A 12438-nucleotide genomic window follows, 5' to 3' on the forward strand; every position below is an offset into this window, starting at 1 on the left:
TGTTGGATGTATGTTGGATGACTGTTGAATGACTGTTGTATGTATGGTTGGATGAATTTTGTATGAATGTTGGATGACTGTTGGATGTATGGTTGGATGAGTGTTTGGATGACTGTTGGATGCATGGTTGGACAAATGTTTTGTTTGGTTGGATGACTGTTGGTTGGATGAATTTTGTATGTATGGTTGGATGACTGTTAGATGACTGTTGGATGTATGTTGGATGATTGTTGGATGTATGGTTGGATGACTGTTGGATGTTTGGTTGTATGACTGTTGAATGAATGTTGGATGTATGGTTGGATGACTGTTGGATGTATGGTTGGATGATTGTTGGATGTATGTTGGATGTATCTAACCCGCCGCAGTTAATTTATTTTAATGAAAAAAAATCTAAATGAAATAAAAAGATCCAGTGAAGTTGATCAAAGTTCGGTTCCGTCCAGTCAGATCCGAGCTGAAGAACCCGGTCCATCTGAACACACTTCCTACCGGGTAAACCTTTGATCTTTAGTTCGGATCTGCCGTTTAATTAGAAACGAACCGGTTCTTAGCCGGTTCTTCCCTGATCTGGATCCGTAGGAGGTCCAGGTTCTGTCTAACGGTCCTGCTGATTCAGGTTCTGGATCCTTACCGGGTTGTAGAACGGAGACTGGACGAAGGCCATGCTGTCGGGTCCGGTTCGGTTCGTGGACGGGGCAGCAGAATCCGGTGGACGTCGGAACAAAATGGAGTCTTTATCTGTTTGTGGAGAGTTTTTGTCCCGGTTTAACTTTCGGTTTTCATCAGGGGGCGTGTCCGGAACTGACAATAACGCGCCGAGGTGCGAGGAGCGCGTGCCCGCCGCTCCCAAAAGATGCAAAAACGAACCCCCTGTTAACTTCAAGAAATAAAGAATTAAGAATGATTTCACCTTTTCTACATAATCACACTTGTTCTCTGAGCTAACGAGTTCATACCAGGAAGCCGGGTCAGAACCGACATGAGCAGAACCGGAGTCGGTACCGAAGTCTTCCTGCAGAAACTGCGGCTCTGCTGTTGAGCTCGTCACTTATTAACATGAATAACCTGTTAATTAATCACTTATTAATGGGAGTGTTTAGACTGTGACGTTATAATTTAATCAAACTTCTTCTTTAATTGTAATGAAAAACAAAACACATTTATAAAATAAAAACCCACAGAAGTCTCAGAACAAACTGAGATCTTTGAATTAAAATATATAAAATTAGAAGAAAAAATTAATATCTATATGTAGCTTATTTTAATATCTAAACTTCTATGTATCTGTAAATAGATCAAGTAAAATGCAAAATAAAATATACATATAAAATCAGAGGGCGTGTCTAAACGCACATGACCGGGGGGCGTGTCTTAATCATCCAGATCAGGGGGCGGGTCTAAAGCTTCCAGTGTTGAGCAAAAGAATGAGACTGTCAGATCTTTGTCAGGCTTCTCTCTTAACCAACTTCCAGTTCTGTCCGTGAGGCTGACACGTTGTCTACTTTAAGACCAGCCTTAAGTCTTTCCTTTTTGATAAATCCTATGGTTGGTTTGGGTTTCCTGAGCTATCCATGGTGCTATAGGCTTAGACTGCTGGAGGACAAACTGACCACCTTCCTCTCTCTGCTGTCTTCACTCTCTTTGTATTTGTCTTAATAATCTTTCTCTTTGTCGTCCTTCCTCCTGTAAACCTGGATCTGCCATTTTCTACTTCCTGTCCGATCAAAGCGCAGACGGCCGCTCGTCCTGGTTCTGCTGGAGGTTCTTCCTGTTAAAGGGAGTTTTTCCTTTCCACAGTCTCCTTTGTACTTGCTCAGTGAAGATTCAAGATGTTTTTTGTAAAACGATTTCAGCATGAAGCGTTCAGGTGCACTAGAACTTCTGAAATGTAAACACTTATTTTTTTTTTTTAATCGGTTTGTTTTAAATTTGTTTACACGTCTCAGTTGGACATTATATTTTACATTTCATTGTAGATGATTTTCTGTGCGGACAAACATTTCATTTAAAAAAAATAAAAAAATAAACTTTTTCTTTTCCTTGTATTTCCTGATTCTGCCTCGTTTGATTTTCTGACACAATCGCAAACGACCGATCACATGACCGCAAACTTCCTGTTTGCGGTCATGTGATCGGTCATAACCAGTAAAACTGAATCATCGAGAAGTTTGTTTGGACGAATCAGGAAAACATTTAGTTTAACAAATTTACAGTTCGACTTCCTCCGTGTTTACTTGTAAACAACTCAGGACTGGAGCTGCTGAGAAACATTTTAATTATTTGAAGTTTACGTCCTTGACTCGACCTCAGACTCGGGTGTCGTGTTCAGAGTTGTTGCCATGGTTACTCTTTAACGTTGCTGCTAATTAACAGGTGACGTCCCAAGAGTTTAAATCACAACGTGACGCACTGTTCCTCGCCCCTGAACACATCTCCTGATCATGAACCACGAAACAGAAAAACAATATTTACTAGAAATAATATTTATTTATACATAAACATCTGAAAGCAGTCCGGTTATTAAAAATAACTATTTGACTTCAGGTAAAAGGGCGAGGTCAGAAATCAGATTTCTGAGATATTAAACCTTTTTTTTTGTTTGTTTTTTTGCTTACAACTTTATGTGTTTCAGTCTGTCTCCGCTGAAAGCCAAATATCCCACGCTCTCCAATCTCCTTAAACGCCTCTCAGTCTTTCTTCTTTTTCTTCTGCCCTCCTCCTGATGATGACGATTTCCTCTTCGTTGTCTCCTCCTCTACCTGCTCCATGTGGTCCCACACTTCGTCGTCCTCCTCTGCCTCCTCCTTCACCTCCCCCTCGGCTCCCTCCTCCCCTCCCCCCTGCAGGTCCTGGCTGCCCAGCAGGACACAGTTCAGCCGAGACTTCAGGTAGACCTTGTGCTGCACTCTGCGGTCCTCCAGGCTGTGGATCCAAAGGAAGCGGTCCAGGCCGCAGGACGCCACCAGAGGCTGGGAGGCATGACACTGCAGGGCCCGCACGCCCCCCGAGAACCCCTTCAGACGGCCTCGGACCAGCCCCTTCCTCAGGTCCAGCAGGGCCACCTGACCCTGGGTGTTTCCCACCACCACCGAGTTGCCAGACGCGGGCAGGGACAGCGCCGTAAGAGGATGCTCCCCAAACTCCGCCTCCAGGACGGGGCGCCGCTGAGGGGACGCCGGGTCGAAGATGTGCACCTGAGAGGTCAAAGAAAATTTTATTTAAAACGAGGACTAAACATTTTATTTCTTTTAAAACAAACTTCAATAAAGTTTAACTTTTACAAAACATGAAACGGAAAGATGATTCCAAACTCGGGTATGATCGTTAAATGCAGGTGAAAAAGTTAAAAACAGGTGCGCACGTGACCTACGTCATTTCAATACTTTATTAATCCCAAAGGGAAATTAAAAGTTGCTGTAGCTCGTTATCCTCGTTTCATTAAGGGATGTTACAGATGCTGATGGCTGTAGGCAGGAAGGAGGTCCGTCCCACAGCAGATCTAAAGAAACTGGCTGCAGATGTCCTCCGATCCGTCCACCCAGACTCGGCTGGCCTCTCGGTTCCTCTGGGCTGCAGGACCACCTGAATGGCGGCCAGAACTCCTCCCAGAAGCCTGTCGAGCTCCTCATCACTGCGGACAGCCGGCTGAAGGTGCCGGGGGATGATCATGCCCTTCTGCTGTCACGAGCCGTGTTTCCTGCTAGTTCCAGGATCTCAGTGTTCAGACACTCGCGCACAGCCTGCAAGGAGAGCGGAATGCATCCACGGCGCCTCCTTTTCAACTCATTGAATTGTTGTCATGGTTACACATCATAACAAATGTCCAAAAGTAAAATAAGTTCCAGTAAAAATCATTCCAGGTGCACAGCATCTGACACCAAAGGAAGCAATCATAAAAAAATTAAAAAAGTGATTTATATCCAGTAAAAGAGGAATTAAAAGTTTCCAAAAACAAAAACTCAGAATGAAAGTATCAGAGCTGCTCCAACATGCAGCCACACCGAGCGGCGCAATTATACAACAGATTAATTAAATGCACATGATGGTGACACGTGCACGTGACTCAACCAAACACACATGATGGTAGGCCTGTCACGATAAAAAAAAAAATTGCTGGGCGATTGTCTCAGAAATTATTGCGATAAACGATAATATTGTTTGAAATTTGACAATAATTAGTAATTATTGTCAAATTTAAGAAGAAATGGTGGTTAATTTTTGTGTGTAGTGCCATTTTTGACCACTGGATGGCAGTATAAGACAGTTTGAATGGAAGGATGGATAGTGAGGGAGTGAGCAGGGTGTCTCTAAGGAAAATGGGTGGGAGGCCCCTTGACGTGACATGGGCTGTCCCTACTTCCTGTTGTTGGTTCTCAAAATGGCGGACACTTGGTGTGGTTTGAGCTTGTCACGCCCCTATCTGTTACGGATGCACGGAACTCCGTTGTTTATGAATAAAAACTGTCTTAATTTACTTAGTAAAGTACATTCTCCATCTCCACCGGTCTTCATGTAGCTAATTTACACCACTCATATTTCAGTTACAAATCACTCAATCGCATTAGACCTGACCCCCAGCCTGGGCTGAATGAGAAAAACCTGCAAGATACAGAAAGAATTATTTCCACGGTGAAACAGCGCCGCTCGGTGGTGAAGCTGCGTATCTTTTTAACCATGACGTAAACATGGGAATGATTTTAACGGAAATCCAAGTGGAGTAAATAGCACAACTCAGAAGATGCTGATACTTCCTTTGCCTCCCCCCCCCCCTGCGTCTCCAGAAGTCGGGTGAAGCAGCAGCTAGAGAGACTGAACCAGAATAAGGCTGCAGGTCCAGATGGTGTCAGTGCCAGAGTCCTGAAGGTCTGTGCTCTGTGGGGTTCTGCAGCACCTCTTCAACCTTACCCTGACCCAGGAGAAGGTTCCAGTCTTGTGGAAAACATCCTGCCTTGTTCCAGTGCCAAAGAAAACTCACCCATCAGTCCTCAATGACTATAGACCTGTTGCCCTGACATCCCACATCATGAAGGTCCTAGAGAGACTTCTGCTGACCCACCTGACTAGACACACAAGCACATATCAGGACCCACTGCAGTTTGCTTATCAGCGTGGACTTGGAATTGAAGATGCCATCATACACCTGCTTCAGCAAACTCTCTGTCATGTAGAAAAGGCAGACAGCACTGTGAGAGTCATGTTCTTTGATTTCTCCAGTGCATTTAACACAATCCAACCTTTGTCAGAAACTCCAGAAGACTCAGGTGGAGGCCTCAACAATCACCTGGATCAAAGACTACCTGACAAACAGACCACAGTTTGTGAGACTGAAGGGTTGTGTGTCTAACCAGATGGCCAATAGCTCAGGAGCACCACAGGGCACTGTTCTCGCACCCTTCCTTTTCACTCTGTACACCTCAGATTTCCAGACTCTTGTCATGTGCAGAAATATTCAGATGACTCTGCAGTGGTCGGGTGTATCAGAGATGGACAAGAAGCGGAGTCCAGGAAACTGGTGGACCGCTTCGTGGCATGGTGTGGAAACAATCATCTCATCTTGAACGTGAACAAAACAAAAGGAGATGATTGTAGATTTCAGGAGAAACAAGAACAGGTCCAACCCTATTTCCACCATGGGAGAAGAAGTGGAGGTGGTGGAGAAGTATAAATACCTTGGGGTTCACCTGGACAACACACTGGACTGGAACTGCAACATTTAAATACATTTTGAATTGAACCGATGGTGACCTGTGCACGCGACCTAATTAAACACACCTGATGGTGACCCGTGCACGTGACCACCTTGTCGCTGTTCTGGATGAAGGCCAGGTCCCGGACCCAATGGGGTCTCCGCAGGTCCAGCCAGTCGTCCCGCAGGTTCTTGGCAGTGAACACCGGGGTGTCGGGCCGCTCCAGGTCCCAGATCTTCAGGCCGTTCTCTTTCCCTCCGGTACCGACCCGGTTCGGCTGCACAGGGTTCTGCCGCATCTTGCAGACGTTCTTCCCCGCGTTCAGTTCCGAGACGGGTTCGGGGGAGTCCTCCTTCCAGACCCGCAGCTTCCCAGAGTCCACGCAGGTGAGAACCGAACCGTTCCGAACCTCCAGTCCGGTGAAGCAGCCCTCCTCCGGGTCTCCGCAGCGCCGAACCTCCGTGAAGATCCCCTTCTCGGTGCTGAACGTCTTCACGGTTCCGTCCACGCTTCCGACTAACAGCTCGGTCTCGGTCGTGTCCCCCCAGCACAAGACTCGGATCTCCTGGTCCCGGCTCAGCTCGCGCGTGTTGCAGAAGTTAAAAGCCCGTTTGTGGGTCACGCTGACCCCCTTCAGGATCCCGGTCTCCGAACCGAGCCACACCGAGCACAGCCGGCTCTGGTCCCCCATCACAGCCTGACTCTGATCAGAACCGAACACGAATCGGGGCCTGGTACTGTCCGGGTACACACGTGCTGCTTTCGTGTCGCGCAATAATGACGTCACGCGGAGCTAACGGGTTAATATATATATATTTTTTTGTTAACATTACAAACATTTGTCTGTGTGTTAAAGTATAAAAAAGACCAAAACAATCTATTTAAAGTTTATATAGATAAATTCACATGAAGTTTTTCTAGAACTTAGTTTTTCTTGCTGAAGTGGGTTATGTTTGGAGTTTGACCACTTTTTCTTGTGAATGTGAAATTTTCCCAGAAGTAGAAGTTGAGTGAAGTATATCAAGTTTTTATCAAGGTCCTTATCATCAAAGCAAAATGTCTTTCTCTGCAAGCTGAATTATATGTCCAGTTTTCTGTCATATGAGTTGTACATCTGCCCAGAATGCCTTTGTATGAACCTGTATAAATAAAGGTTAAATTAATGAATGGTTTTATTTAATGGGTGATTAACAGGCTTCTGCAGAACATGACGGAGTAATTAAATCACTGAATCAGGTGTGTTGGAGCAGAGCAACAAGTGAAACATGCAGGATGGCGTTCCTCAAGGACCGGGGTTGGGAAACCACTGATTTACAGAAACTCGCATGTAAAATTTGGATTTTAAATAAAGTTTTTATCATGGAAAAAAAAATTGCTTACGTAAACACAAAGCGCCTGGTGTTCGCGCATGCGCAATGCTTGCCTACACCATTTTGCGTGTAGTTAGCTAACAGCAGCTAGCTGTTTGTGTAATTTTCTTCGTTTGGCTGTATTTTTGTTTGTTAGTTGGGTGATTTTGTTTTTTTTGTGTTAACGGCTGTGATAATAAACCAGAGTAAACAAACCCATCGGTTCTGACCCGGACTGTCTGTCTTCGTCTGAGCAATGGACGGAGAAGAAGACGACTTCATGTCCGGGACTCACTCCGGTAAATAACCCAGCTTTGTTTACTGATTTCCGGAGACAACAAGAAGCCGAAAAGGGCTCACTGTGCGCGGGTCAGGGAACATCCAGGGAACCTGTTTCACGGAGCAGATACAAACCTCCAAAGAACTGTATCGGTTCTGGTGTTCGGTTTCTGTTCGCGGCAAAAGCGTCGCGTGTATTTTACCTGTGTGCAGTCCTGCCAGCTGTAGCTCACCCAGTATTTATTAAAATCCAGTTTGAAGTGAAAATAAATGGGACTGATAATAGTTTAGTTTATCTAGAAGGACCCGAACACATTAAACTTTTTTTTTAAAAATTAAATCAATGTCGGATTATTTTCAATCCATACAGAATACAGCAGAAACCACGTTTTCAGTCCAGTTTACACTAGATTAAAAAAAAAGAAAGTTGTTACGTTTTCATCGTCTGACATTAAATGTGACGAAAGTTTTCCTCAGGACTCACGAATATTTCTGTTTCAACGTCTGACTAATGGCAGACATTGTTTTATGACAGTCTTCAGTCATAGCTTGCATCATGACGTTAAACACGTTGGGAAGTCCAGATGATGATGTCATAACTTTGGAAGCTTTTGATTGGTTCGTTAACATCTGAGTTAATTGGAGCAACACCTGTGGATGCATTTTAAGACACAACTGGAACTGCTGCTTTGTGAGGCATCGTGGGAAAATCTAAAGAAATGATCAGGAAGAGAATCGTCGACCTCCAGAACGTTGGTTCTTCTTTGGGTCCAAGTCCAGATGACTGACGGCTCCTCTGCTCAAACTATTTTACATGAGTAAAAACGCCATGCTGCTTCTGTGTCGGTCTGCTCACTCCTGTGTTTTTGTTGTTCTGAAACGGTTTTAGAAGAAGTTGTCGTTCTGTTTGCAAAGGTGTTTCTCCTTTTACCTGTTGGGTCACAACCAGAGCCGGTGATCTGTGGAGTTTCAGGGCTGTCCTGATATGATCGCAAGTATCCGATCAGAGAATCGACAAATTATTTTTCATTGATTGATATTGGGATAATTCAAATCTTTATTCAGGACTTCCGTAATTTCATAATTAAGAAATTAAAATATTGTAACTTGTAAATTAGTAATTTTTCACGTTATTTTTCAGTCAGATTTTGTCTGTTGAATGTTGGTTCTTGTGAGGATTATAAAGTTATTTGTATGATCACTTATATTTTGTGCACAAGAAGCATCAGCAGAAGAGCCTGAAGACGTTAACGTAAAGCTCAGAATCTCAGCTGCGTTTCCAGTCATTTAGGTTTTTACAAACGCAGAGAGAACCTGACTGTTCTCAGAGCCAACTCTGTTCCGCTGGGTTCAGCCTCTGTTATTGAATCTGTTCGTCTCTGTGGAACAATGTGAACATGATTAAAAACACTCCATGTGCATTTACAGACGATGGAGGTGCCACGCCGGTTCAGGATGAACACCCGCTGTCAGACGAGGAGGAGATGAAGATCAGCAGACGCCATTCTGAGGTCAGACTCCTTAAAGGCACTTTTCTTTTAAAACTTGTAACCATATTTTTATTCCAAGCTTGTTGTTTTTTTCTGGTTTGCTGAACAGATATGAGTTCAGTCCACTCCAGTAGACACCAGTGGGAATTTTTTCTCTGGTTTTATCATTAAAAAACCTGCACAGGTTAAAACGGAGATGAAAGACTTGAACTACACAGCAGCTTGCAGTACTCAGCCTTGGGGGTACTGGAAGGTGCTTCAAATGGGGACTCATTTAAGCCCCTTATCCACAGGGCCGGTTCTTGTTGGACCCTGTTGTGTCTGGTTCTGGTGGGACCTCTTTTTTTCTGTCTCCACAGTGCCCATAGTTCCCGTTTAGTGGGTGGTTTGTTCACCTCTAGTGGGCGGATTATTAATATCAATGCACCTTACCAGCTGGTGGCACTAGTGCTACATTAAGCTCTTTTCTAAGCACCACTAACATGTATTAGAAGAAGAAGAGCCGGAAAACAACACACAACCAAAATGGATGGCCTCCTTGATCTCCGCCCTCCACCAATGAATACGCCCCCTGACCAATCGGTGACTTACAGTGCGCTGATGTCGCATCTAGACCCAACAAGAACCAGACCTGGGACATCGGAGAAGTAGGTCCCAAAAATGGGGTGGGTTCCACCGCTGAAGGCATTGCGGATAAACCACGCAATCGACCTGAACTAGTTACATAGGAGCCCCAAAAGGCCCTGTGGATAAGGGGCTATATTCTACTGGAGGACTTTAATCCCCACGTGGATGTGATCTGGAGAGGTGTGATTGGAAGAAGTGGCCTCTCTGATCCGGACCTGAGCGGTGTCCTGTTGTTGGACACCTAGTCACGGGTTGTCCATCACGAACACCATGTTCGAACATAAGGGGTCCATAAGTGCACTCGGCACCTGCACGTTCCAAGCTGCACATCAGTGATTGATTTTGTAGTTGTCATCTGATCTGTGGGTTTGTTTTGGACACTCCGGTGAAGAGCTGAGTTGACAACAGATCACCACCTGGTGGTGAGTTGGATCAGATGGCAGAGGAAGATGCTGGACAGACCCAAACATGTAGTGAGGGTTTGCAGAGAACTCCTGTCAGATCAACCAGTTAGAAGGACATCTCAAACCTCAGACAGAACTTCAACCACATCCCAGCGAGGGTGGGGAACATTGTCTGAGTGGACCATGTTGAGGCCAGCTGCCTTGAGCTGCAGCCACAAAGTTGTCGGTGCCTCTTCTGATGGCCTTCCTCCAAGTCGGTGGTGGACACCCTGTGCGACGAAGGCCGTCAAGCTGAAGGAGTCCTATCAGGTCTAGTTGGCTGGTAGGACTCCAGAACCAGCTGAGGAGTACCGGCGGGCCAATCAAGTTACAGTCCTGGCACTTGCTGAGGCAAAGCTCCGATGTGGGATGAGTTTGGTGAAGCCTTGAATTGAAACTGTTGATTGACTCCAAGAAGATTCTCATAAACTGATGTGGCAAGCCGGTTCAGACATCTGGTAAGTCTCCTGGACGCCTCTGTAGGAAGGTTTTCTTGGCATGTCTGACTGGGAGGAGACCCAGGAGAAAACCCAGCATACACTGCAGAGACTCTCAGTTGGCCTGGAAACACATTGGAGTCCTCCCAGAAGAACTGGAGCAGGTGGTTGTAGACAGAGGTGTCTGGACCTCCCTTCCCCAGCTGAGACCTGAGTCCAGAACAAGAGGAAGATGATTGACTGGATGGACGGGTTACCTGGTTCATGAACATGCTCCAGCATCAACGTGGAGGCTGCACAAAAGTCTGTTGGAGTCAGCCTCCCCACCATCACAGACATCTACACCTCTAGATGCAGGAAGAGGGCCACCTGCATCATGAGGGACTCCACTCACCCAGCACACACACACTTTTTGTCCCGCTCCTCTCAGGCAGGAGGTTGAGGAGCATTAAGTGTAGAACCGCTGAACTGAGGAACAGCTTCTACCCTGAGGCTGTTACTCATGAACCAGATATTTCTTAGTTTGAGACGAACTGTTGCAGATCAATGACTGGTGTTTTTGTTTGCAGGACGAGGGCAGTAATGACGAAGACTCCAACTTTATGGAAACCGGTGGGGCAGCCAGCGACTCTGACGCAGAGGACCACCGCAGAGCTGACAGCGACTCAGACGGCGACTCAGACGGCGAGGCTCCAAGGGGCCATGACAATAAAAGTGACTCTGAGGCGGAGGCGCCACAGCCTGCCGACAGTGACGATGACTCTCCGGTTAAACGAAGGATGAGCACATCAGACAATGATGAGGAAGAGGAGTCACCAGAGAAACCCAGAATGAGCGGATCGGACAACGAGGAGTCGTCTCCGGTCAGACATGAACTGTCTGACACTGAGGTGAGAGAGGACTCATCCCCGGTTAAACGCAGAGGAAGCAGCTCAGAGCTGGAGGACGAGGAGGATGCGCCCAAAGCGGCTGCAGACAGCGACTCTGAGAGTGAGGAAAACAAACCTGTGGCGTCCCCCGACCACCGTTCTGACAGCGATGCCGATAATGAGGAACCAAAACCTGCTGCGTCCCCGGATCGCTGCTCTGACAGCGACTCTGAGAACGAGCGAACAAAACCTGCAGCGTCCCCGGATCGCCGCTCCGACAGCGACTCTGAGAACGAGAAAAGGAAACCTGCGGCGTCCCCGGATCACCGCTCCGACAGCGACTCTGAGAACGAGAAAAGAAAACCTGCGGCGTCCCCGGATCGCCGCTCCGACAGCGACTCTGAGAAGGAGAAAACCAAACCTGCGACGTCTCGTGATAGCGACTCTGAAAATGAGGATTCGAAACGTGCGGCGTCTCCTGACCGCCACTCTGGCAGCGACTCTGATAATGAGGAATCCAAACCCGTGGCATCGTCCAAACAACGTTCCGACAGCGACTCCGACTCAGGGACGCCTGCCAGACGCAAGGTGTCCCAGATGGACTCTGACGAGGAGGAGAAACAGCAGGAGGGAGGAGGAGGAGGGAAGTGGAAGGGTGTGATGCAGTCTGACAGTGAGGAGGAGGAGGAGGAGGAGGGAGGGCGACGGAGGAAGGCTGCAACTGGAAGTGATGAAGAGGAGCGGCAGGAGGAAGAGGAGAAGCAGCAGAGAGACGACGACGACGAGAAGCCAGGTACCGAGTCAGCTCAATGACACGCCTCTTCGTCTTCCTTGCTTTACAGAAACAATCGTTGGAATCGTTTAATTCAAAGATAAAAATGTCGGTGGTTTTACTTCACGTCCAAACTGAATGTAAAGTCGCCCCTCGTTAAAATGTCGGGTTTACAAACGGGTTGTCAAAATGTCCCTGTTTTTTTGTGACACGTATCCTGAACTCGTCTGAAAACAGGCCGTCGTAGGAAAAATGTAATAAAAGATGCTGGTTGCATAAGTATGGACACCCCTAAATTAATTTGTTGAAGCATTTAACCAAATTAAATAAATGTTCAGTGTTCATGCTGAGCCAAGACTGACGAGTGGCTAAAGAGCAGAAGAGAAGCTAGAAGCCCCAGTTCCAGAGAAAGAAAAGCAACGCCAGTGTTTCCCCACCACTATACAAGCGGGGCGCCCCACCCCATCAACAGAACTGAGTGC

The 12438-nt window shown here is 46.5% G+C and overlaps 3 protein-coding genes across 3 annotated transcripts in view; 1 reads left to right on the plus strand and 2 right to left on the minus strand.

Moving 5' to 3' along the window:
• Positions 1-725, minus strand: part of LOC119410781 (galectin-9) — a 17410-nt gene extending 16685 nt beyond the window's left edge. The window contains exon 1 of the mRNA XM_037677699.1: positions 635-725. Coding sequence (XP_037533627.1) covers positions 635-667 — 33 coding nt within the window. The 5' untranslated portion in view covers positions 668-725. The remainder of the gene's footprint in view (positions 1-634) is intronic.
• A 1795-nt stretch (positions 726-2520) lies between these two features.
• Positions 2521-6455, minus strand: wdr74 (WD repeat domain 74). Its single transcript, XM_037677676.1, has 2 exons — positions 5776-6455; positions 2521-3197 (listed from the first exon to the last, which is right to left on the minus strand). The coding sequence occupies exons 1-2, from the start codon at positions 6379-6381 to the stop codon at positions 2691-2693; spliced, it is 1113 nt and encodes a 370-aa protein (XP_037533604.1). The 5' UTR covers positions 6382-6455; the 3' UTR covers positions 2521-2690.
• A 649-nt stretch (positions 6456-7104) lies between these two features.
• Positions 7105-12438, plus strand: part of LOC119410782 (protein IWS1 homolog) — a gene marked incomplete in the record, with an annotated part of 21326 nt that continues 15992 nt past the window's right edge. The window contains 3 exon segments of the mRNA XM_037677700.1: positions 7105-7338; positions 8747-8829; positions 10885-11977. Of these exon segments, the coding sequence (XP_037533628.1) occupies positions 7296-7338; positions 8747-8829; positions 10885-11977 (1219 nt within the window).

The sequence above is a fragment of the Nematolebias whitei genome, chromosome 6 (genome assembly GCF_014905685.2).
Source record: "Nematolebias whitei isolate Nwh7 chromosome 6, NemWhi1, whole genome shotgun sequence".
In the NCBI taxonomy this organism is placed as follows: domain Eukaryota; kingdom Metazoa; phylum Chordata; class Actinopteri; order Cyprinodontiformes; family Rivulidae; genus Nematolebias; species Nematolebias whitei.

Bases quoted from the DNA above. Each gene is read 5' to 3' on its own strand.
- wdr74 (XM_037677676.1), bottom strand. From the start codon at position 6,381: ATGGGGGACCAGAGCCGGCTGTGCTCGGTGTGGCTCGGTTCGGAGACC. The intron at 3,198-5,775 runs GTGTGTTTAATT...TTGACCTCTCAG, and splicing joins CGTGCACGGGTCACCATCAG to GTGCACATCTTCGACCCGGC.